This window comes from Onychomys torridus, chromosome 17, assembly GCF_903995425.1.
Source record: "Onychomys torridus chromosome 17, mOncTor1.1, whole genome shotgun sequence".
In the NCBI taxonomy this organism is placed as follows: Eukaryota; Metazoa; Chordata; class Mammalia; order Rodentia; family Cricetidae; genus Onychomys; species Onychomys torridus.
The window spans coordinates 1,021,891-1,047,469 of NC_050459.1; the positions used below are offsets into that span (position 1 = coordinate 1,021,891).

Here is a 25,579-nt window from a genome sequence, read left to right on the forward strand (position 1 = left end):
AGCAGTGGACATTTTATTCATACTGTATTGAGGGAATTCTGGGAACACTGGCCCCCAGTTAGAGCATTGTAACAGTGGTAGTGGGATTTCTGAACTATGAGAACCAGCCTCAACAGTTGATACTGTGGACCAAGGAGAGTCAAGTAATCTGAAAAGGAAACAAAAGGCTCCCAGGAATTTCATTCCTAAGGAGACAAATTGAAATAAATCAAGGCCTAAATCGTTAAAATTCTCACTACTAAAACATTTCTCTATAGACCTTCAGAGGCTAAAACATCTGGTGACTTCCTCCCTTTCTCCCTCCCTCCCTCCTCATCCATGTGTAAACATGTGTGCCTGCATGAGTTTATGAGCACCACATGACATGCACACCTGCCACCATCAGAAGAGGGTGTTACACCTCCCAGAACTGGAGTTACAGGTCACTTGGGGCCACCCAATGTGGGTGGTTGAAACTGAAGCTAGGCCCTCTTCAAGAGGAATAAGAGCTCTTAGCCACTGAGTCATCTCTCTAGTCCCTAGTGGCTTCTAACTTTTTATTAATTAAATTTGTTCTTAAACAATTCCCCACATGTATAAAGTGCATACTGACCACACTCTGATCCTAGCCTCTTTCATCTCCCTGACACCTCTGTCCACTCCTGACCCTCCAACAAATCTCACCCAAGACCACATCTGTATATTTGTGTTGTGACCTACTGAATTTATCTGGGTCATGTGTGTGACCTGAAGCTGGTGCTCTTCACTGGAAACTGGTGGGTTCAGCAGTGAGTACACAACCAGGGACAATGATTTTCCTCTCTCAGAATCTCTTAACAGCTGTTCCAAGGTCATGGATTGGACCCTGATATTACCTGCCCATCACTTGACTGACAGGGCAGGTCTTGCATGGGTCCAGTGCAGGCAACTACTGTTGTGAGTTAGTGATTGCAATAGTTGTGTGGATTCTAGAGAATGGCTTTTGGCAGCCCTTGACCCCACCTTCTGTCTCTTACATGCTCTCTGTACCCTCTTCCAGAATGTTGCTTGAGCCTTAGAGGGGGATGTCTATATGTCTTGTTTAGTGCTGAGCCCACAACCTTCACTCATTCTCAGCATCTTGGACAGCCACCAGCCTCTGAATTCACAGCTGTTCTAAGAATGCTTTCTTAGTGCCCCTCACACACACACCCAGTCTCTTGCTAGACATCGCCTATGAGAAGCTGGTAAGTGGCTGCCAGGTTTAACTTCTGAAAAGCAACATGTCTGTTTGAACAAAACTAAACTGGGTCATAGGTCAGGATAAACTTCAACACTGCAGGTAGGAGGATAAAGGAGACATATGCTATAGATAAGAATGGTTCACTCAGGAGATAGCCTTACTGCTTATGCTCTCCCTGTACCTCCTTCCTCTCCTAATAAAGACATTAGCACACTTGGGTTTCCCAAGATGAACCTTAGATGGTGATAGCCTTGATTATTCCAGGAAGCCAGATGCTCATTACACTTGATTCCCTTGTGCTGACTCTCATCTCTTAAGTGTTGGATTTGACTAACATACTTTTCTGTTGCCATGATAAAAATACCCAGACAGAAAGCAATATAGTGATGGAAGGGTTTATTTTGGCTTATTGTTCCAAAGAGATAGAGTTCATCATGGCCGTGGAGACATAGCAACAGGCAGGGAAAGGTAAAGCATGGCATTGGGAACAGGAAGCTGGCTGATCATAAGTTCATCCACACACAAGACACAAAGTGAGAACAGCAGGTGAGGTGAGAATATAAACTCCAAAACCCACCCCTAATGGTGTGCTTTCTCAAGCAAGGGTCCAGTTACTAAAGGGTCCATCAACTCCTCAAACAGCACCACCTACTGGAGACCAAGTGTTCAAACATGCAAGCCTCTGGGGGACAATCTCAGTCAGACCAACACAATGGTGATCAATCCAGAATGTTATCCAGGAAGAAAGCTGAAAATATGGGTCAGAAACATAGTCTCAACCAAAGGAACTGTAGGAACAGGAGAAGGCAGAGCAATGGCTCAAGTCCTTGGGAACAAGGTATGTGGAAAAGTAGAGTCCAGATCTATTTTTAGAAGCCCAGTATACACAGAAAGGCAGAAGGAACTGAAAAAAAAAATGTTCTTCAAGTTTGAATAAGTGATGAATAGGTTGGACAAAGAATGGCCTTGGAGATGGGCAGTTTTCACCTAGAGCAGGGAGATGCAGCCTTCTTGCAGATCCAGAATTTCTCTAAGGAACATGTATTATCATTCCATCCAGTACTTGAAATTTCTGCACAGTCTTCATTGCCCATGTTGTTGGGCTCCCCTTGATACCAATATTTGCTGAAACTGAAAATTCCCAAACAGCATGAGCCTCTGTCCCAGCCTATACTGTCACTATATCTAACTTCTCACACTAAGGATGCACTCACATCCATCCCATGTGCATATTGCAGCTATACCTCACCTAGACCCTGATGACATGCTTAAAGTATTTGTGTGAAAAAAAAAAACCCTTATTTTACAATACAGAATCAAGAGACTTTGAATTGTGAAACTGATGCCATTTTATCTTAGGTGTTACAGAATCATGTGTCAGCTGGACAAAGGGCAAAAAATCTCCCATGCAGACTTGACGCAAAGCAGTGGGTTTTTTATATTCCTTACTGCATTTTTCTCCCTGTTTATCCCTCAATGGCTATGTTCTCCAGCAAGGACCAATCTTCCCAGCATCTTGTACAGCCTCCTTCTCAAATTCCCCATTCTATTGAGTCAGGACACAAAACCTTGTCTAACCAACACCCTGGGACTGGGGATTCCCTCCCCACCGTCCCTTTTACATGGACTCAGTCACATAGCAGCTTCCTGTCACTCTCTAACCCTAATCTAAACTGAGATCTCCTGACTAGCAAGTGCCAGCTGTGGAAATCTGGGGCCCAGTGTTTCCTGCTTATCTGTGATTCTTTGATGATGTCTATCATGCCTTATCCTGAAAATGGAACATTATGACATCTCAGAACCCACTGACATTGCACACTAGCCTGGTTTTATAATCTTCCATGTTTCTTTCCATGGACTTCAAGAGACCGGCCTTGGCTCCTTCCTTCCACCTGTTTGTTTTGTTGTTGTTGTTGTTGTTTGTCTGTTTGTTTGTTTTTGTTTTTTTCATTTTTTCATGGTAGTTCCTTTGTTACCTCACATAACATCATGGATCTTTAAGTATGACAAGCTGTATCTTTGTTTGTTTGTTTGTTTGTTTGTTTGTTTGTTTTGAGGCGGATTTCTCTGTGTAGCTTTTTAGCCTGTCCTGGGTCTCACTCTGTAGACCAGGCTGGCCTTGATCTCACAGATCTGCCTGCCTCTGCCTCCTGAGTGCAGGAATTAAAGGTGTGAGCCACCACATCAGGATGCACTTTGTATTTTGAAACAGGGTTCCTTGCTGAGCCTGAGGTCACTGATTGCCAGTTCTGGTGAGTTAGTCAGTGACTCCTGGTTTCTGTCTGTCTCTGTTCTCAGTGCTAGGATGACAGATGCTTGCTATCACCTTGGTTTTTGTGGGTCCTGGGAATCTACACCCAGGCCCTCATGCTTACATGTCAGGCACTTTACTGAATGAGCCAGCTCACCAGCCTCCACCTCATATTACTAAAGAAAGGGTCTCTAACTGAACCTGAAGTTCCCAATGAAACTGAACTCACTGCCCCATAGGCTCCAGGAACTGCCTTGTCTTTGCCCCACCCCCAGAACTAGTACTACATGTACATGTCACCACACCATTTTTTTAAAATGTGGATGTTGGAGATCTGAACTCAGATCTTCATAATTGTGTGGTGAACACTTTTCCCAGAGTCTCTTGATAGAATCTCCTTCACTTCCTGCCTCATGACCAGCCCTCATCATTCTCAAGTAACCCTGCTGGTGTAGAAGGTTCTGGGGAGGAAACTCAGATTCTCATTCTTGCAAAGCCGACACTTTATTGGCTGAGGTTTGTCCCTCCCCAATTGTTTAACACACTGTACCTAACCAATCCAAACAAGTTGCAAACTGCTCCTGCCCACTATGACTGTGGAATGTAAAGGACCCACCAACATGGGTATGAAGACCCTCCCCCATCTACTCCATGGATATTGTGGACACTTAAGCCTAAGGGAGGGATGGGGGGAGGAAGGGAGAGGCAAGGACTTGGAGGACAGCTGAGGTCAGTTTCACAGCCCCACCCCACTCTCTGTGAGGCTCCATGCACCCATGGCTACCTGTCTGCCAAAAGCGAGTCATCCACCCACTGCCATGAGCCTTCCTCTCTCAGGTCAGAGAGACCCAGCCAGGCAGGTCCTTTCTCCTTAGAAATCACACTCAGGAATGTCTGTAAGGAAAGGGGAGAAGTCAGGAGGTTTCTACTTCATTCCCGTGTTCCACCTGTGGCTTCCCAGGGGCATTGACTCACACCTGAGAGAAGCCCCTGACATGCGCTCTGGAGCCCGAGTCCCTCCCGCACCTGTATCTTACGGCCTAATGAAGTCTGACTTTACTGTTTTTCCCCAGCAGGAGTCTGCACACATGTTCCTGAAAGCATTGCCAGCATCTGTGATGAGCACACCCACACAAACTCACCCATGAGGTTTAATGTGTTCAGGGATGGCTGGCAATGTGCAGCAACTTTTAGCTCTGTGTTGAGTGATGCCCCATGTGTACACAATTGCATAATTTACACTGACAAAACGTATACACTTGAATATTTTCCCACCAAGGGAACAATTTGCTGTCTCTTGGCTAGCATGCCAGATGGGACAATGTGATAGCTTTAACTGACAGAACAGCAATCCCTGTAGGAGATAGGCTCCCGACACACCTGTCAGGTATTATGTAGGTAAACTGAAGTGGGAAGGCTCATTTTAACTGTTTGCAGAACCATTCCCTGATTGAGGGTCCTGGGCTTCGGCAGTAGGGAAAGTGAGCTGAGCACCAGTGGTCATCCATCACTCTGCGTCTTGACTTGTGGCTACTATGTGGCTTGTGACCCTCAAGCTCCTGTGGATGTGACTCCCCATCCATGACAGACTGTAACACAAAACTGTGGGCCAAGAAATCCACCTTTCCTTAAGTTGCTTTTAAAAAGTTTTCTTTTATTTTTCGTATTATGTGTATGTGTCCATGTGTGGGTAGGTGCACATGTGAGTGCAGGTACCCACAGAGGCCAGAACCAGGCATTGGGTCCCTGTAGCTGGAGTTACAGGTGGTCATGGATGGCCCACATGGGTGCTAGAAACTCAACTATGGTCCTGGAAACTGAACTAAGGTCCTCATAGGAGCAACAAGTACTCTTAAGCACTGGGCAATCCCTCCAGCCCCGTTAAATTGCTTTTTTCAGGGTATGAGCACAGCAGTAGTAAGAAGCCATGACTAATGGCTTATACTTCAGGTTTTCTGATACATTCAAGTGTGTTCAGTCTTGGTGTGTCCACTCAGAGGGTGCCAGGGACCCTCAGTCCCACTTCTTCTCTCCCTTTCCAAGTGCAGTAAGCAGACCCTAACCAGAAGCACTCTCTGGCCAACCATGGCTTCCACACTCAGTCAACGCCCTGTCCCAGGGTGAGGAAGCCCATCAGGCATACCTGTTCTTCATCACTCTCAATGATGACTAGTTGGGCCTCCACTTCTTGGCAGGCAGTGATGGAATCGTTCCAGTTACGCTGGGACTTGGAGAAGAAGTAACACTTTCCACGGAAGAATGTCCACTCCCAGGGACAAGGGCGGCAAATGCTCTCTATTGGGGGAGGGTAGATCGGGGGGACCCACACTTGGATGCCCATGATCCTGCACTGGCTCCAGCCTTCCAGAGTCAGGGCCCTCCCTCACTTGATACTGCATCCTGGGGGAAGTAGGAATTTAAGAGATCGAAACAGAGCCCAGGAGACTATCTTAACTACTGTGCCCATGACCAACATGAACACTGAGAACCTACTGCATACACAGTGCCGGAAACATTGAGTGCTACAGATGTGTATGACCTCTGTGAGTACTGAGGGCCTACTATGTGTGCCACCCCTGCGACCACAGAACCATTCCCTGGCTGTTGCCCTGTGTTCCTGTTAATTAATTTGTTTACCTATTGTGTGTACATGCATTTGTGTGTGTAAAGGTGTATAAGTGCACTAAGCTGGCTGGCCAGTGAGTCTGAGGGAATCCATCTCCATTTCCCCAGTGCTGGAGGTAGAAACATGCACCCCCATGCCTTTTTATTTAAAAACATAGCTTCTGTGGCTCAAACTCAGATTCTGTATAGCAAGCACTTTGCCCACTAAGACATCAAGTCCCCACAGAAGTGGAAACTGAGGCCTGGAGAGGGTCGATGCCTCAAACAGTGTGTTCACAAGGAGACCTTCTTAGGTCCTTGGAGGCCTGATTTCTGGTCACTTACCCATTTCACCCTTCAGTTGCAGCAACTGCTTATGGATTGTCTCATATCCTGAGGAGCTGGGGCCCTTGAAACCTGCACCAAAAGAATCCAGAAACTACAATTGTACAAATACTTATTATGTGTTATGACCTGCACTGGATTGCTGCAGCAGAACATCTTTTATCACATTTAAAAAGAAGAAAATGATACATAGATAACTGAACCACAAGAAATGGACCAGGGTCATTCCCCTATCCATACCCCCCACCTCCCAACACACTTCTGCTCCAGTGTGGGAAGCCCCAGAAGGCCACAGTGTGGCCCACTCTGAACATTTCCCTCCCTTCACTCCCAGATCCACTGTCACCGCCAGTGAGCCATACCACAGAGCTGGAAATGCCTGTTCCCATCTGACCTTGAACAAGAACAGCAACCAACAGGCCAGCCAGGAGCAGGACAGAGAGGAGATGCAGCACCAGGTGGCCTTGGCTGTGGCTCAGCCACTCTGTGGGAGAGGCAAGTGTTTCAAAAAAAGGCTGCCAATCACCTCTGCCCCAGAAAACAGCAATTCAGGTTCCAGCCTTCACCTTTCTGGTGCTCTGGAGATCAGGGTCTAGTCTCTAGGCCTGAGCCTTTAGATTCCAGGAACCCAGAGAAATGTCTAATTTTCCAGGATCCAAGACTCCTGCATCTTCTTGGCTTCTTGCCTCCACAACTCCATAGCTAATGAACACACACACACACACACACACACACACACACACACACACACACACACACAGTGTGTATATATGTGTGCACACTTGTGTGACTGTGTGCGGAGGCCAGAGGTGACCACTCTGAGACCCAAGCTGCCACCCACCAAACTCCCAAGCCCCATCCCTGTGTCACCTAGGAGGCCCGGCTGCTGCTTCTTGCTTGCTTCCATGGAATCACTCATCATTGCTGCTGTCCTTCAGTGCCCTTGACTGCCGGCAACATCAGCTTTTATTTTCCACACATCTGCTCCTCACTCTCTGAATCTGAACTCAGAAAGAGAAAAGAGGAAGTGGGGACCAGCACCAGAAGAGGCCAGAGGGAGGTGCTGAGCATCTGACACAGCAGGACCTGGCATGACTTTGAGGAGGGCTGTGGAGGTGTGTTGGGTACACTTCCGCCATTGCTGCTACCAAATGCTTGGTGAGGATAACTCAAAGAAACACGGGTTCATTTGGGAACTGGCTAGCAGTGTGAGGGTGCAGTTCACCCAGTGGGAAGCGAGAGTGACCACAACCTAAGGAAACTGCTCATGTTGCCACCATAGAGAGCAGAGAGGGAGAAGGAAGCCCTGTGCAGCTCACTTCCTCCTCTTCCTGCCATCCTCTGACCCCAGATCCAGGAGCACAGGTGGTGACTCGGCAGCAGCTTTTCTCAGGGAGAAGTTTCTCTCTGGGCTCCTGTGCTGTCTGCAATGTCAGCTGAAGCTGCAGAGGAGGGTGGTGTCTACACAGCTCTGGAATCCTGTGCACCAGCACAACCGTTTGCACATGAGTGCTGCTGCCATGTATGAACTTGTAACCCCCAGAGCTGTAAGGGAAACCTCACCGGGTTCTGTGGGCCCAGTGCTGAGACAACTCAAGGACTGAGTATCAGCTCCTGCCCTGAATTCTTGTCCTGACTTCTCTGGATGACAGATTACAAGGTTTAAGATTAAATAAGCCACTTCCTCCCCGAGATGCTTTCAGGCACTGTGTTTCAGCAGCAGCAGAGACCCCAGAGGAGACATTAGGTGATTCTAGTTTGTGGCAGCTTGACACAACTAACCAGCATGTGGACTAGGATTTGACTGAGGGAAAAAGTGAGTTTGTCTGAGAAGCTGCAGGGCCTGACCTACTAGACGAAGGTGGCTGTTTCTTCAAGGCTGTTCCAGCAGAAGACAGGATAAACGCAGAGTCTTAATGACGAACAGTTCTTTTGCCATTCACCTCCCTGACTGATGCACCCTGTCCTTCTGTTCCTTCTTTTACAAACACTCTGTGACTCTTATTCATTTACTTACTTATTCTTAATGCACTAACCCAATTAGTGCATCCTATATGCACATGAGTGTGTGGTCATCCACGTGGGCATGGGCAACCTACAGGGGGCCTCACCCAAACAAAAGTGACTCTCCCTTCATCAGTGGCCTTCAGCTGCCAACAGCTCTTCAGCTAGTGGTAGGGCCTAGGGAGAGCCTTTGCTCTCCTTGGTAGAGTTTTTAACTGGTTTGATCTTGTGCATACTTCAGGCAGGTGAGCACAGTTACTGGGACCTCAGGAGTGCGGCTGCCATGTGGTGTCCAGAGGATATTTCACAGCCTTCCTCCCCATGCCTAGGCTTTTACACCCTTTTTAGCAGTTCAGGCAAATACCTAGGCAGCTCCCAGGGTCTTAGGGCTGTAAATAACATAACCTATGCACATGCACTGCGTGACTGCATAAGCCTGTACACATGCACTTTAAAGGCAAGCTCCACCCATTCCTTGATCTCTTTCCCACTGCTCCAGGGAGAGTCAGGCAGGCAAGGGCCTTTTCTTTTCCTCCCTACCCATCTCTCTCTCCCTTCCCTTCCATTCCCCTCCCCTCATACCTCTCTCAATTATTCCCTCCCTCTCCCTTCTCTGTTCTTCTCTCAACTCTTCTCTCCTCCTTAATAAGCCCTCCATGTGAGCCCTGTCACATGGTGTGTCTGTCTGCTCTTGCCCTCCATTTTAACAGTCTTCCCTCCCCTCTTCGGAGTGTTTTAAGAATCTTGGCAGAGGAGAGGGGATCAGGTTCGCCTAGGTGTCTGTCATTCATGGAAAGCTTGGTGTTTGTTTAGTTTCTTTTCCTGTTGCTACTGTAAATATACTGACAGAAGCAGACAACTGGCCAGCTCAAATCCAAAGTTCAGAAGCAGAGAGGAATGGATTCCTGCATGCACATCTGGATTCAGCTGCCCTCCTCCACTCTTATGCACTCCAGGACCCCCTACCTAGAGAGTGGTGTCTCCCACTGTGGGCTGGGTCTACCCACCTCAATAGAGGTAATTAAGAGAACTCCACACAGACTTACATACAGATTAATCTGATCTCCACAGTCCTTCATTAAGACTCTCTTCCTGTGTAATTCTAGGCTAGGTCAAGTGCACCATTAAAACTAACCTTCACAGTCCCCATAATGTCTCCCTTTATCAAATATCTCTTTCATTGCTCTCCCACTCCATCCCTACCCCAGCTAGACCATCCTGGTCCCTCATGGTCTCATCCCTATCTCCTATCCTCTATCCCCAGTTTACTCATCAGGATCTCCTCTGTTTCACCATCCCAAGGTGATTCATGCATCCCTCTTAGGGTTGTCCTTGTTTCCTATCTTCTCTGGAGCTGTAGGTTGTAGTCTGGTTATCCTTTACTTTACATCTAGTGTCCACTTATAATTGAGTACATACCATGTTTGTCTTTCTGAGTCTGGGTTATCTCACTCAGGATGATATTTTCTAGTTCCATCCATTTGCCTGTCAATTTCATGATGTCATTGTTTTTTACAACTCAGTAATACTCCATTGTGTACATGTACCACATTTTTTTTAAATCCATTCATTGATTGAAGGACATCTAGGTTACTTCCAGGTTCTGGCAAACAAATAATGCTGCTATGAACATAGTTGAACAAGTGTCCTTGTTGTATGATTGAGTATCCCTTGAGTATATGCCCAAGAGTGCTATAGCTGCATCTTGAAGATTGATTCCCAATTTTCTGAGAAACTGCCATACTGATTTCCAAAGTGGCTGTACAAGTTTGTATTCCCACCAACAGTGTAGGAGTGTTCCCCTTGCTCTACATCCTCTCCAGCATAAGCTGTCTTCTGTGTTTTTGAACTTAGCCATTCTGACAGGTGTAAGATGGTATCTCAGAGTCATCTTGATTTGCATTTCTCTGATGACTAATTCAGCAATTCCTTAAATGTCTTTAAGCCGTTTGGGATTCTTTTGAGAATTCTCTGTTTAGTTCTGTAGCCCATTTTTTAAAATTGGATTGTTTGGTATTTTGATGTCTAATTTCTTGAGTTCTTTACATATTTTGGAGATCAGCCTTCTGTCAGAAGTAGGATAGGTGAAGATCTTTTCCCATTCTGTAGGCTGTAATTTTGTTTCATTGACCATGTCCTTTGCCTTACAGAAGCTTTTTAGTTTCAAGAGGTCCCATTCATTAATGATGCTCTCAGTGTTTGTGCTACTAGTGTTATATTTAGGAAGTGGTCTCCTGTGCCAATGCTTTCTAGGCTTCTTCCTACTTTCTCCTCTATCAGGTTCAGTGTAAGTTGAATTTTTATTTAGGTCTTTTTTTTTTTATAAAATCTTTATTGATGGATAATTCACATAGTGTACAATTTTCCTGTTTGCACAATTTGATAGACTTTAGTCCAGCATCCTCATAGGCCCATGACACCATCACCACTTCCTGTTTTAGAACATTACTGTCTTCAGTTTCTTTCTTTCCTTTTTTTTCCTGAATGTTGAATGCCATTTATTGAAGGAGGGAGGAGGTCTTAAATACAAGATTACAGCACAATAGGAGGACCCTGGAGGGCAGAAGTTCACTTCCAATGTTTTACAATCTTGCATCTAGGCTGTTAACACCCAATATGCAGGATACACAGACAAGGAACTTACCTTAAGCATTCAGGAGGGTGGAATCTCACAGGGAATTAGTATAGGGAGGGTATCAAGAATCCAGAAGGTAATGTATGGTAACTGCTTTTTCAAGTATGTTTGAGAACGTGTCACCCAGATACCTAGGAGATTAAGAATAACACTGAAGGTCACTGACCTCCATTTATTAACGGTAGCATGCCAGCTAAGCATTTTCATTTTCACAATCCTATTCAAGCTGGGGCAGTACCTATTTCTCAGGAGTGGCTCTGTGCAACAGTTTTTGGCCTTCTGAAATTCATTTAGCCCCCTTTGAAGATACCTTAAAACTTGTGAGCCTGAATATAGCCATTATGAGACCATTAGTTCTGCTCCTTGTGAGCTGCCTGTTTTTTCTTTATGGTTCTTAGTTATTCTTTTGCAGAGCTGCCAGCTTAAGTCATGCTGGGATCAAGAAAAATGGGCCTCAGCAGTTTGTGTTCCTGGAGTTGTGTCCATGCCAATGGGTGCCCCCATGCTCCAGAAGAGAATTTGACATTGCTGCTGACATTATTTCTGTTATAACAGTGATGAACCACTGCTACTACTGTTTCTTGGTTTGCCATTTCATAATTGGTTACTACAGCTCGCACAGTGGAGACCCTGGCAGGAAAAGTAGCTACCACAGTTAATTAATCTTTCATTCTATTGGGCATGACAAATTTAAATCAATAGTTATATACATTTCGATTGGCTTTGCAAGTTATAAATTTACAAACTCAAGTTCCATTTGCTTTTGGGATACCATCTTACAAGGACTCCAATTTGCAGTAAGGCTCGTTAAGGAAGGGAATGGCTCAGATGCCTTTAGCCTACTGCCTATGGGTGGGTTAAGATTCTCTTGGTCTTTTCTGTGTTGAACACACAGATTGCAAGCCCAGTGCCACTTAGAGATCTTTGGAAACAGTTAACTCTGCAGCTCTCACATGATTGAACCTGTATGATAATGAGTATTCAGAGATGGGTAATGCCTGGGCAGCGCTCACCAACCTAAGACAGAGAGCAGCTGTGTGGACTGGACAGGTGACTCCATGATGAGTAAGGTGACCTGCTGACATCCCATGCAACCTAAGTCATTTTTAATAAAAGGGAAGGACCTGTAGGGTCCTGGCCCCCATTTTGGGTAATTGTTGCCTTGCTTGCTGACTTTGACCTTGATATCCTCCCTATGCTAATTCCCTGTTTAGGTCTTTTATCCACTAAGATTTGAGTTTTGTGCATGGTGATAGATATGGATTTATTTGCAATCTTTTACATGTTGACATCCAGTTATGCCAGCACTATTTATTGAAGATGCTTTCTGTTTTCAATTGTACTTTCTTTTTTCAATTTGGCTTGCTTGTCAAAAATCAGGTGTTCATAGGTGTGTGGATTAATGTCAGGATCTTCAGTTTCATTCCATTGGTTCACATGCCAGTACCAAGCAGTTTTATTACTAGAGCTCTATAGTCAGGGCATGAAGTCAGGGATGGTGATACCTCCAGAATGCCCTTGCTTTATTGTAAGGGATTGTTTTAGATATCCTAGGTTTTCAGTTTTTCCGTATGAAGTTGAGTATTATTCTTTTGAGGTCTATGAAGAGTTGTGTTGACATTTTGATGGGGATTGCATTGAATATGTAGATTGCTTTTGGTAAGATTGCCATTTTTATTATATTGATCCTACCTATCTATGAGCATGGGAGATCTGTCCATTTTCTGATATCTTCTTCAATTTCTTGTTTTAAGGTCTTAAAGGTCTTTCATTTGTTTGGTTAGAATTACCCCAAGGTATTTTATATTATTTTTGGCTATTATAAAAGCTTCAGAGTCTAAAACATCTGGTGACTTTCTCTCTCCTTTCTTCCCTCCTTCCCTCCCTTCTTTACTCCCTCCTTCCCTCCTTTCCTCCCTCCCTCCCTTCCTCCATCTCTCCTTCCCTTCCCACCCATGTGTAAACATGTGTGCCTGCATGAGTTTATGAGCACCACATGACATGCACATCTGCCACCATCAGAAAAGAGTGTCACACCTCCCAGAACTGGAGTTACAGGTCACTTGGGGCCACCTAATGTGGGTGGTTGAAACTGAAGCTAGGCCCTCTTCAAGAGGAATAAGAGCTCTTAGCCACTGAGTCATCTCTCCAGTCCCTAGTGGCTTCTAACTTTTTATTAATTAAATTTGTTCTTAAACAATTCCCCACATGTATAAAGTGTATACTGACCACACTCTGATCCTTAGCCTCTTCCATCTCCCTACCATCTCTGTCTACTCCTGACCCTCCAACAAATCTCACCCATGCCCACAACTGTTTATTTTGTGACCTACTGAATTTATCCAGGGACATGTGTGTGACCTGAAGCTGGTGTTCTTCACGGGAAACTGGTGGGTTCAGCAGTGAGTACACAACCAGGGACAATGATTTTCCTCTCTCAGAATCTCTGAACAGCTGTTCCAAGGTCATGGATTGGACCCTGTTAGCAACTGCCCATTACTCAACTGACAGGGCAGGTCTTGCATGGGTCCAGTGCAGGCAACTGCTGTTGTGAGTTAGTGATTGCAATAGTTGTGTGGATTCTAGAGAGTGGCATTTGGCAGCCCAAGACCCCACCTTCTGTCTCTTACATGCTCTCTGTACCCTCTTCCAGAATGTTGCCTGAGACTTTGAGGGAGATGTCTATATGTCTTGTTTAGTGCTGAGCCCACAACCTTCACTCATTCTCAGCATCTTGGACAGCCACCAGCCTCTGAATTCACTGCTGTTCTAAGAATGCTTTCTTAGTGCCCCTCACACACACACCCAGTCTCTTCCTAGACATCCCTTATGAGAAGCTGGTAAGTGGCTGCCAGGTTTAACTTCTGAAAAGTAACATGTCTGTTTGAACAAAACTAAACTGGGTCATAGGTCAGGATAAATGTCAACACTGCAGGTAGGAGGATAAAGGAGACATATGCTATAGATAAGAATGGTTCACTCAGGAGATAGCCTTACTGCTTATGCTCTCCCTGTACCTCCTTCCTCTCCTAATAAAGACATTAGCACACTTGGGTTTCCCAAGATGAACCTTAGATGGTGATAGTCCTACCTGTTCCAAACCAGATGCTCAATACACCTGATTCCTTTGTGCTGATTCTCATCTCTTAAATGTTGGATCTGACTGACATACTTTCCTGTTGCCATGATAAAAATACCCAGACAGAAAGCAATATAGTGATGGAAGGGTTTATTTTGGCTTATTGTTCCAAAGAGATAGAGTTCATCATGGCCGTGGAGACATAGCAACAGGCAGGAAAAGGTAAAGCATGGCATTGGGAACAGGAAGCTGGCTGATCATAACTTCATCCACACACAAGACACAGAGTGAGAACAGCAGGTGAGGTGAGAATATAAACTCCAAAACCCACCCCTAATGATGTGCTTGCTCAAGCAAGGGTCCAGTTGCTAAAGTTCCATCAACTCCTCAAACAGCACCACCTACTGGAGACCAAGTGTTCCAACATGCAAGCCTCTGGGGGACAATCTCAGTCAGACCAACACAATGGTGATCAATCCAGAATGTTATCCAGGAAGAAAGCTGAAAATATGGGTCAGAAACATAGTCTCAACCAAAGAAACCGTAGGCACAGGAGAAGGCAGAGCAGTGGCCCAAGTCCTTGGGAACAAGGTATGTGGAAAAGTAGAGTCCAGATCTATTGTTGGGAGTCCAGTATACACAGAAAGGCAGAAGGAACTGAAAAGAATGTTCTTCAAGTTTGACTAAGTGATAAATAGGTTGGACAAACAATGGCCTTGGAGATGGGCAGTTTTCACCTAGAGCAGGGAGATGCAGCCTTCTTGCAGATCCAGAATTTCTCTAAGGAACATGTATTATCATTCCATCCAGTACTTGAAATTTCTGCACAGTCTTCATTGAGCATGTTGTTGGGCTCCCCTTTTAACCAATATTGGCTGAAATTGAAAATACCCAAACAATATGAGCCTCTGTCCCAGCCTATACTGTCACTAATCTAACTTCTCACACTGAAGTGCTTAAAGCATTTATGTAAGAAACCCTTATTCTACAATACAGAATCAAGAGACTTCAAATTGTGAAACTGATGAATTTTTAGCTTTGGTTTGGCAGAATTTGGTGTCTCTGGACCAAAGGCAAAAAATGGCTCCCATGCAGACTTGACGCCAAGCAGTGGTTTTTATATTCCTTACTGCATTTTCTGTCCCCCTTTATTCCTCAATGGCTAAGTTCTCCAGCAAGGACCAATCTTTCCAGCATCTAGTACAGACTCCTCCTCAAATTCCCCATTCTATTGAGTCAGGACACAAAACCTTGTCTAACCAATACCCTGGGACTGGGGATTCCCTCCCCGCCATCCCCATTACATGGACTCAGTCACACATAGCAGCTTCCTGTCACTCTCTAACCCTAATCTAAACTGAGATCTCCTGACTAGCAAGTGCCAGCTGGGAAAATCTGGGGCCCAGTGTTTCCTGCTTATCTGTGATTCTTTGATGATCTCTATCATGCCTTATCCTGAAAATGGAACATTATGACATCTCAGAGTCCACTGACATTCTGGTTTATAATCTCCCATGTTTCTTTCCATGGACATCAAGAGAACGGCCTTGGCCTCCCTCCTTCCACCTGTTTCTTTTCATGTTCTTCATTGTGTGGGGCAGTTCCTTTGTAGCTCACATGACATCATGGATTTTTAAGTATGACAAACTGTTTGTTTGTTTGTTTGTTTGTTTGTTTGTTTGTTTTGAGACAGGGCTTCTCTGTGTGACTTTGTAGCCTGTCTTGGAACTTGCTCTGTAGACCAGACTCACCTCAAACTCACAGAGATCTGCCTGCCTCTGCCTCCTGAGCGCTGGGACTAAAGACATGTGCCACCACTACATGGTGACAAGCTGTATTTTTCAGGCAACCACACTCCTGTATTTTGATTCTCTTAGTACCCTGAACTGGATCATTCGTTGCCTCAGAACTAAACCTTTTGAGCACAACAATCTCCATTTTTATTGTTTCAGGTGTGTCTGCTTGCAAAATCCATCTCAATTATTCTTGGTGAACAGTTCACATTTCTTATTAGGAGAACTTGGGGAGTGTCATCAGATCCTCCCCTGAGTTTCCACGCCCCAGTGAGTAAGAACTATTCACATATCCCTAGGGAAGAATATCTATCAGAGAACAGGTGGTGGAACTGAAAAATCATATCTGAACTCATCTCTTTATACATCCCAAAAAACAACTATCATGTCTAGGAATCCAAGGAGCAGGTAGAAACCATAACTATTTTGGGGGGCATAGTTTCACCCCCAACACCATGTATTACCTCCATTTCAGTGGTGTATCGTCCAACCACATCCATTTGCCTTCCTGTTTTATGTCCGACAGCCCCATCCAGGCATTGCCTGTCCTCTGAGAGGTCTGCTGCAGGAAGCTCTGGAGAGGAAGGGGAAGCCATGAACGGCTCTACCGTCATTTTCTACCATGGTCCATAGTTCTGCTTGCAGTCTGACCCTCAGCTTTCTAGTGCAACAACAAACCCACACATGTGCTTAGAAATCCCACACATGCTTTACATGCACACATGCACAGGCACAGATAGGACGATCAGGCCAGACCTCACACAAGCTCTCTGGGACAGAGAATTAAGAAGCAGTGTGTGCTATGACATGACAGATCCTAATGTTTGGCATCTGGTTCCCCTTTGTCTCATATGCTTTGTTGAACTAAAATAATGTGACATGAAACTTGCTCTCAGCTTCCCAAACTTAGAGAAGTCTGGTGTTTCCTGGGTTCTGGACATCTCTAGGGATTACCTCTTCAGAATAATAAACAGTGTGTATATGTGTGTGTGTGCGTGTGCGTGTGCGTGTGCGAGTGTGTGTGTGTGTGTGTGTGTGTGTGTGTGTGTGTGCGCGCGCACGTGCATGTGTGTGTGTGTGTGCGCATGTGTGTGTGTGCATCTGTGTGCATATGAAGGTGTGTGTGTGGGGGTAGTCAGAGGACAATTGGTAGGCATTGGTTCTCTTTCTACCCTGCAGTAACAAGCACTGTCATCCACTGATCCACCTTCCAGGCGCCAGGTCAAGACTTTGAACACCAGAGTACTTGTTAAACTGGCCAGCACTCCAGAAGTGTCCCCTTCATATTAAGTGTTCCCTAGAGCAAGCATCCATGTTACCACTTGTGTTTACACACGTGCACAGTCTTGGACCAGCCTTTCCCAGTCCACAGGCGTGTTATCTCCCTTTTCATGTGTAGTGATGAATACTTATCTAAAAAATTCTATCTAGCTAGAGCCATGCCAAAGCCCCAGATCAACACACCTGCTCCTCATGACTCTTGATGACAACAAGTTGGGCCCCCACTTCTCTGCAGGCGGTGACAGATTCCTTCCAGTTCTGTTGGAACGTGGAGAAGAAGTAACAGTTTCCTTGGAAGAGAGTCCAGTCCCAGGCACAGGGGCGACACAGGCGATCTGTTGGGGAAGGTGAGTCAGGTTAAACACACAGTGGTATCCATGTACGTGGATCAGTCCAGCCTTTAGGTCTTCAAGAGTTGTCGCCCTCTTGAAACTGTACATGGTAAACCATGTTCCTCTGTCATTTGTAGTGTGTGTTGTATTCTTGTGTGTTCGAATGTGTGTGTATGTGCTCTGTTCTGTGTGTGTGCTAGTGGAGGCCAGATTGAATGTTGGAAGTCTTCCTTCATTGCCCTATTTTTTTAAACTTCTTATATATATGAAACAATAAAAATGAAAGAAAAAGACCATCAACTTCAGAGAAAAGCATGGAAGAGCTTAAAAACAAGGAAAAGAAATTACATAATTTTCACTTAGCAAAAAATTTAAATTAAAATATATATTATTAATTTATTTTTGAACATTTGATACACATAGACAATAACTGTTTTGCCTTGCTTTTTAGATTATAATTTAATTAGAACATTTTGCCCTTCTTTTCATCCTTCCAAACACTCCAATGTATCCTTCTCCACTCTTCTTGGAGTTCATGACCTTTGTAAACTGACTGTTATTGCACGCACATCTGCATGCAGCCATGCACATCTGTATGCAGTCAATATCTTTTGATGAACGCCCCCCCATGCCCTCCCTTCAGAAGCACCCAACCATATGACCTTGCCAACTTCATGCACTGTTGCTTTAGCCTGAGTCAAGCTAGTACTTCCAGCCAGTGTGTCCTTCCTTCTTTCCTCCCTCCCTCCCTTCCTTCCTTCCTCCCTTCCCTCCTCCCTCCCTTCCATTTATTTGTTTATTTTTTTCTGCATCTCTGTGTGCCTGTCTATCTCTCTCTTTCCTTCCTGTCTTACTTCTAAGACTGGTTCTCCCACTGAACCTAGAGCTCCCTGTTTTGGCCAGACTATCAAGTGAGCCCTGGAATCTGCCTGTCTCCCCAACACCCTCAAGTAGCAGCTTTGTGTGACTATGCTCAGCTTCTGTATGGGTGTGAGCAATCCAAACCCAGGTCCTCATGATTGTCAATAAACCACTTTATTTGCTGAGCTATACCTGCAGGCACAATCTTAACTTCCTGAGTCTGTTGCCTCCAGGATAATCAAGGAGGCCATGGCAACCTCACATAAGTACAGAGAACAGCAGGGTCTTTACATATCAGAACATTCAGTAGTCTTGTTTAATAGAACTGTTCTGTGTGCATGACCCTTGTGTCTAGTGACTGCCATCTTTAATGTTACTCTGTGTTCCCACTCAACAGACAAAGAAACTGAGGGACTGGAGGCTCAATCTCTGAAGTCACCTCATACCACATGGAAACCTTTTCATACTCTTGGAAATCCATTTTCTGGTCACACACCTAGTCCATCCTTCAGGTGGTCCAGTTCCTGGTGGATGCGTTGCTTTACCTGCTCCTGCTGCTGCTCCTGGGAGGTAGGAACGTCAGAGCCTATGCCAAGAGAGTGAAGATGAAGACATTAATGCTGATAGATGTAAGAGAGGGAGTCGCTGGTTAATGAAAGGAGCTGACACCAGCTCACCCTTCAGGATTAGCTTTATTAGAAGGGCTTCAAGACCATGCCCAAGCCTCCAGGTTTGGAAAGAAAACATTACTATATGAAACAATGTAACATGCCCCTAAAACAAGAGAGAGGCTTCCCTTTAACACCTGGAAGAGTTTCTAGTAAGAGTAAGAGAATAGCTTTCACCACAGGATGAGAGATGATGGGACAAGACCACAGCAGCCTTCAGAGAAATTCCCCAAACAAAGGAAAGATCTGACTTTTACACTTCCAGGGAGTCACAGACTTTCACACATGATTTCTTCAGCATAGCATAGGTGACAAAGAGCACAGAGGGACCGGGTACGTGCACTGGAGGCTTCAAGCCACACAGAAGCTTTTGAACTCTCTGACCACAGAAGGAGAGCTGCTAGGAGTTAGGTCTGATTGCTTCAGGCTGTGGGATCCAGACCTTAAAGTGACCAGAAGTTCTCAATACTAACCAGGGCAGCTCCTTTTTGCAGTAAGTTGTGATTGACATAGAGACTCACAGTGTCTCAACGTGCAAAGGATAAGATCCTCAGGAGATGTGATCACAGGTGGGATATCTCTAACATGAACCCTCCGCCAGGAGCTGAGGGATCATCACGAAGGGGCCAGAGAGAGTGTAGAAGCCAGAGGCAGGGGAGGGCTGCTGGAAAACTGTTTCCTGGACCCCACAGGCCTGATGCTCACATGGACTCACAGTGCTGTGACTGCAGTTCAAACCTGCTCAAGCTAAACCTGAAAACGTCCAAAACATATGGAGGAGGGACTCATGAATCCCCAACCCTAGGTGGGGAACTGTTAGCAATTGATGGCTGCTGTGGGAGGGTTTCCTACCTTCTGCCCTAGAGGCTACCCATAATCCAGAAAATGGTCTTACACCCATGTATCTGTAGAGCAGTAACTGGATTTGGAGGATTATAAAAATGAAGGAGCACATGGAGTTGGGAAGAAAATGTGGTAGGGCACAGGAGAGGAGTTGGAGGGTAGGGAGGAAGTAGTGGACTTGATCAAAACATTATATTCACATATGAAATTTGCAAAATAATAATATTTAAAAGCCAGCTAGATCATGATCTAACTAACAAGAATTGGATCCCCAGGAACATCATGCTCAAGTCCCCGCATCTTATTTGAATCTGTCTCATTGAAGATGAGGAATCCTGGGGCCTAGGGAAGCATGAACCACAGGGCAAATGGAGTCAGACCACGCCCCTGAGACAACCTCCTTCAGCTGCACAGGAGTCTTGAGATGACCTGTGACTGGTTCCTAGCAGGCATGTAAGACCAGAGCCACAGCTCCTGTGTCCCCTCCAACCCTGAAAGGTTCGATCAGGGAGCCCCAACCTGGAAGTTTCCTGACCTTTGACAAGGACAGCCACGAGGAGAGCAGCCAGGAGCACCAGGGAGATGAGCTGCAGGATCGTGATGGACCGATGGCAGTCCTGACACCCTGAGGAAAGGAAGTCCAGTGGTCCTGCAGGCCCTTGTCCCTGCCACATCCTGAACCAGGGAGAGCCTAGGCCCCTCTTGCCCTTCCTGAACACAGGATTACAGATGCTCCCACTGCCTGGGTTTGCCTGGCCATCATCTGCCACATGAACATCAGAAGTCTGTTTCCAGCCTCAGCTATCCCAGGACCCTGCATTTCAACCATTCTGTTTCAGACTCTCTGGCACCAATAACAAAGATCCTCAGGCCCACCATTCCATAAACTAGGAGATCAGTTCCCAGAGGCCACTTTCACAGAAGCAGGACTTCAGACCCCAGCTCTACTTCTTATGATGGGGCATTCAGCACCTCCTTTACCCCACAGGATTGAGGAATCCTGTTTCCCAGTATGCACCTCACCTAAACAGGGCTCCTCTTCCTAGACACTGCTCCCCGAGGACAAAGGAGGTCAGACTCACCCTTCACCTCTCTAAGACCCAGGAATGAAATACTCAACCGCCTCCTCTGTAGGAGCCAGGAATACAGCCTCCAGCCCTTACTTCTTCAGGACAGAAGAGTCTGGACCATCAGTTCTGCCTTGACAGGCCTCAGGATTCCAGGTTTTCAGAATCAACGTTCTTAGGATTCAGAACTCTAGACCCCAGCCTCTTCTTCTCCAGTGTCCAGGAGTCAAGTCCTCTAGTGTTCATCTCCTCAAGACTCAGCTTTCCAATTTCACATCCTCCATTCCCCAGACAAATGCATAAAGACCCACAGTCCCAACCATCCCAGGACCCAGGGATCTACAACCCAGTCTCCCTGCCCTCAGTACTGAAGACTCCTTGTTCTGTCCTAGCCTCAGTACCTTGCAAACTTTTGTCTGCTTCAGAAACTCTTGAAGCCATGAACAGGCTGTAGTCCTAGGCTTCTTAGAAATGGCTGGTTTTCCTGATCACAACTGAACAGTTGCATCATCTGTCAGAGCCTGGGCAGGCTGAGACCCGAGCTGTCCCTCCTGACTCTTCCCTGAGCTCCCTGTGTCCTAGCTCAGCCTCACCGGGTGAGTACAGATGTTTCTCCCTCTCTTCCTTGGAGTCGCCCATGGTCCTTGCCGTCCAACAGTGTGCAGAAATCTGGAGCCTTGTTTGTCTTTGCCACCTCCTTTCCACACTCCTCTAACCTATTCTCAACCAGGAAGAGAAAAGGAGAAGTCGTGACTGACACCAGATGAGCTACAGGAAGGAGGCTGAGGATCAGACAAGGGATGAAATGGACAAGCTCCAGGGATTTCAGGGAGATGAGGACGTTTAGAAGCCCAGAGGCAAAAGCATTGGTCTATTCTTAGCAGCACCAATCTCTTGATGCCTTTAACAAAAATATCCCATCCAGGTATAGTCCTCCTGGGATCTACACAAAGGTCTCTATATCCCTCTACAGAGGTATCTAACCATCCATGTTCATTGCTTCTGGACTCACAATAGCCAGGAAATGGAAGCAGCTAAGATGCCTATCCACTAATAACTGGGTAATGGTAATGGTAATGGTTATACACATCCCTATACATGTAATTATTCCTATTGACTTTCATGCTTATTTTAATGTCTTTCGTGTGTGAGTGCAGATGACTGTATAAATGCAGCCTTGGGAAGTAGAAACAGTAGATCCCTAGAGCAGGCTGCCTAGAAAGACTGGCCATCTGGGTGAGTTCTGGGTCTGATTTAGGGACCCTGACTCAGGAAATAAAGTACAAGAGCAGTCAAAGATGATTCCATTATCAACCTCAGGCCTCCACATGCACCTGTCCCCCCAAATACCACTGCCCTGACACATGCCGATGTCACATACATGTATGCACACCCTCCTTGCCAACACATTAAAATAAAATAAATTAAACTTAAAAAAATAGGCCTGATTTGTTATGTCTCCTGGACCTATAGTGAAGATCAGGAAGGACTTTCCGCACTCTCCCTGAAACCTAATCTTAACTGTCCCCAGGATTTGTTGCCTTTTTTTTTTTGCCAATGTCCTCATTCATGGCAGTTTCTAGTGATTGACACTTGGCACTGAATCATGTCCATTTACATTTGTTTATTTTTTGTGATGGGAATATCCTAGAATACAGAAACTGATACAGCTCCATGTTGCCTCCACACCAGGCAGAGGAGTTCTCTTCATCTTTTAAGGGTTCAACCAATGTGAAACCAGAACCATAGTTTTGATGCAGAAAAGACTTCTGAATGAGACAGTATCAAGCTGAGTTGGAGTTTCTTAAAAATAAATGGTGGTTGGACAAGATGGTTCAGGGGGTATAGTCTTGCTGTCAACCTTGACCTTGGATTGATCCTGGGACTCACTTGGTGAAAGGAGGGAAGGATTCCCCCACAAGTTCTCTCCTGACCTTCACACTCTTACCATGGCTTGTGCACATTCACACACGAGCAGGTACACACAAGAAATAAGTGATGAATGAATGAATGTAACAATGATAGAAAATAGAAATGTGCCCGAGGAAAGAGAAAATCACACCCCAGAGCTTCTTAAAGATTTTCATATAAATATTTTAATATGGACTGTAGCATTTTGAAAACCTTGTGAATTTCATTCCTTTTCAGGATTCTTGAGTTTCTTTCAAAATGTTTCTGTCTGCTAACTTGTGAGTGTGCCTTGTCTGATTCTTGTTTCCTTTCTGTTAGTGACAGTGAACTCTGTTGACCTTAAACTAACTCCTGCCTAGATGGTCGACAGTGAGGTAGAGGCGGTAACCAGACACTGGGGATGAGCTGCCTGCTGCTGCTTCCTCTGCCTCTGCTCCTCCTGGACGGGCATCCCCTTCAGAGTGGGGGCTGGAAAGGACTCACTTAGATCTCTGTCCTTCAAACACACACCTTTAAAGTTATTTAAAAATTTGAGATTATAATATACTTCCATCATTTTCCCTTCCCTGTTTTCCTCCAAACCCTCCCATATACTCCCCTTGATCATTTCAGATTCACCTAAATACATGAACATAACCTGCCCAGTCTGTATGAGGTTCACGGCTGACAATTTCATCTTGGAAAACCAATTGTTAAACTCTTCACCCACATACAAAGCCAGGAATGACTGCATGGGCCTGTAACCACAACACTGTAGAGTGAGCTAGAGACAGGAGAACCCTGAAAGCTTGAAGGCCAGTCAGACTAGCTCAAAGGTGAGCTTCCAGTTCATCAAGAGACCCTGTCTCAAGGCAAGATGGTAGAAAATGAGCAGAGGAGACATGAGGTCTCCTTCTGATCTCTGTGTGAGCATGTAGAGCACACAGCTGCACACTCCTGTGCATGCACCACACAGGCAAATGAAAAGAATGAATTATTGAGACTTTAGACAATGTGCTTTGATCCTATCCAGCTGCCACTATTCTCGTAACTCCTCCCACTTCCCTCTCCCACCTCACTGTCCTCCAAGTCTCTGTCCTCTTTTCTTTATTGTTTTGAGACAAGGCTAGCCTCTAACTGACAGATTGGCCTGCCCACCCTCCCAACAACTGAGATTAAAGTTGTATCCCACCATAACCTCACCATTTTTCTTTTATTAAAGATGGATTTTTATACAATATATCCTGATTACAAGTTTCTGCTCCCTCTACTACTCCCCATTCCTCCCCACATCCTCTCCCATGTGTTTCTCCTTAGAAAACAAACAGAGTTCTAAGGGAAAATAATAAAATATAAGAAGACAAAAAACAAAATGAACACACCAGATTTGGATAACTAACTTGTGTCTATCACCTGTATAACTTGGATAACCGCAATGCAACCATGTATACATGACCCTACTTTAGTTCCTTTTTACTTTGCAAATTGACATTTTTAAATAGTCCCTTTTCTCTCCCTTTCACCAAGTTTATAAATTCTAAAGAAAATTGTCTGTGAGTGACAGACATTCTATCTGCTGGTGTGGAATATTACATGAAAGGAAATAGACAAGCCCTGGTCACAAGATTGCTTAGTTGGTCACAGTTCTCTAGATCTTCACATCTCAGAACCTGTGACGATCTTCAGATCACATCAGAGAACAGGCCAGGGACCTACTAATCTTCATCTTTTTAAAGTCCTGTAATAGGGGTTGGGGTTGCATCCGGAGGTTAACATTGGACCTGAGTTTCCATGAAGAAGGAAGGGTGGGGCCACATCTGTAATCCAGGCGCAGTGTGTGTGTGTGTGTGTGTGTGTGTGTGTGTGTGTGTCTGTGTGTCTGTGTGTCTGTGTGTCTGTGTATACTCACATGCACACACGAGCGTGCAGAGACAGAACGGTGACTGGGGCTGTTTGCCTTTCAGTCCAGCTTTAGGTTCAGTTAGAGAGCCAGTCAAGGCACTGAGGTGGAATGTGAATTAGGGGATACCTGACATCTTCCTTTGTCACCCTGAGCATGCACTGGTGCATGTGTGCATACACTGCACTGCACACACGGAGAGGAGAATAATGTTTAACTTACAGAGAAATAAAAAATGTGTTTGAAGAATTTAGACACCAACCTAGAAGATGAAGTTCAATTGTGTGATGATTAAATTGTCAACTTGACACAATCTAGAGTCACCAGGGAATAGTCTCAATGAGGGAGTGTTTAGATTAGGTTGGGCTGTGTCTATGTCAGGGATTGTCTTATTTGCCTTAATTGATGTGAGAGGACTATCCACTGTGAGTGACACCATTCCCTAAGCAGAGGATCCTGAACTGGGAAAGAGTAGAAAAACAAGCTGACTACTGCCATCCATGTGTTCCCTGTTCTGTTCCTCATTATGAAACAGATGTGATGTGCTCAATGTAAGCTCATGCCACTGTAACTTCCCTGATCTGTTGGACTGTAACATGGAACTGCCATCCAAAAGACCCCTTTCCTAGGAAGTTGCTTTTGGAGGGTATTTTTTAAAGCAACAGGAAGCCAAACCATCATAGGTTGTCCTGATAATATTAAAGAAGAAGGGAAAACTATATAGAAAAATGATGATAAGGATGTTGAATAACACATGACCATCCTACCCTCTGTCCCCTGAAGCTCCATTCCTTCCTTTAAGGCTAATGTGTCCACCTTAGTTCC

At 45.3% G+C, this 25,579-nt stretch overlaps 2 protein-coding genes across 2 annotated transcripts; both read right to left on the reverse strand.

Annotated features, from left to right (window-relative positions):
• Positions 1–2,184: 2,184 nt before the first annotated feature.
• LOC118569142 (CD209 antigen-like protein C) lies at positions 2,185–7,320 on the reverse strand. The gene is made up of 6 exons (XM_036166867.1): positions 7,272–7,320; positions 6,796–6,885; positions 6,402–6,473; positions 5,596–5,747; positions 4,237–4,346; positions 2,185–2,332 (listed from the first exon to the last, which is right to left on the reverse strand). The coding sequence occupies exons 1-6, from the start codon at positions 7,318–7,320 to the stop codon at positions 2,185–2,187; spliced, it is 621 nt and encodes a 206-aa protein (XP_036022760.1).
• A 7,532-nt stretch (positions 7,321–14,852) lies between these two features.
• Positions 14,853–20,571, reverse strand: LOC118569143 (CD209 antigen-like protein C). Its single transcript, XM_036166868.1, has 5 exons — positions 20,433–20,571; positions 18,883–18,972; positions 17,377–17,528; positions 16,377–16,486; positions 14,853–14,994 (listed from the first exon to the last, which is right to left on the reverse strand). The coding sequence occupies exons 1-5, from the start codon at positions 20,569–20,571 to the stop codon at positions 14,853–14,855; spliced, it is 633 nt and encodes a 210-aa protein (XP_036022761.1).
• Positions 20,572–25,579: the final 5,008 nt, after the last annotated feature.

Bases quoted from the DNA above. Each gene is read 5' to 3' on its own strand.
- LOC118569142 (XM_036166867.1), bottom strand. From the start codon at position 7,320: ATGAGTGATTCCATGGAAGCAAGCAAGAAGCAGCAGCCGGGCCTCCTA. The intron at 5,748-6,401 runs GTAAGTGACCAG...CTCCCCCAATAG, and splicing joins GCAACTGAAGGGTGAAATGG to AGAGCATTTGCCGCCCTTGT. The intron at 4,347-5,595 runs GTATGCCTGATG...CTTTCCTTACAG, and splicing joins TTGAGAGTGATGAAGAACAG to ACATTCCTGAGTGTGATTTC.
- LOC118569143 (XM_036166868.1), bottom strand. From the start codon at position 20,571: ATGTGGCAGGGACAAGGGCCTGCAGGACCACTGGACTTCCTTTCCTCA. The intron at 18,973-20,432 runs GTCAGGAAACTT...CTCTTGGCATAG, and splicing joins CGTGGCTGTCCTTGTCAAAG to GCTCTGACGTTCCTACCTCC. The intron at 17,529-18,882 runs GTGTGTGACCAG...CTTCCCCAACAG, and splicing joins CCACCTGAAGGATGGACTAG to ATCGCCTGTGTCGCCCCTGT.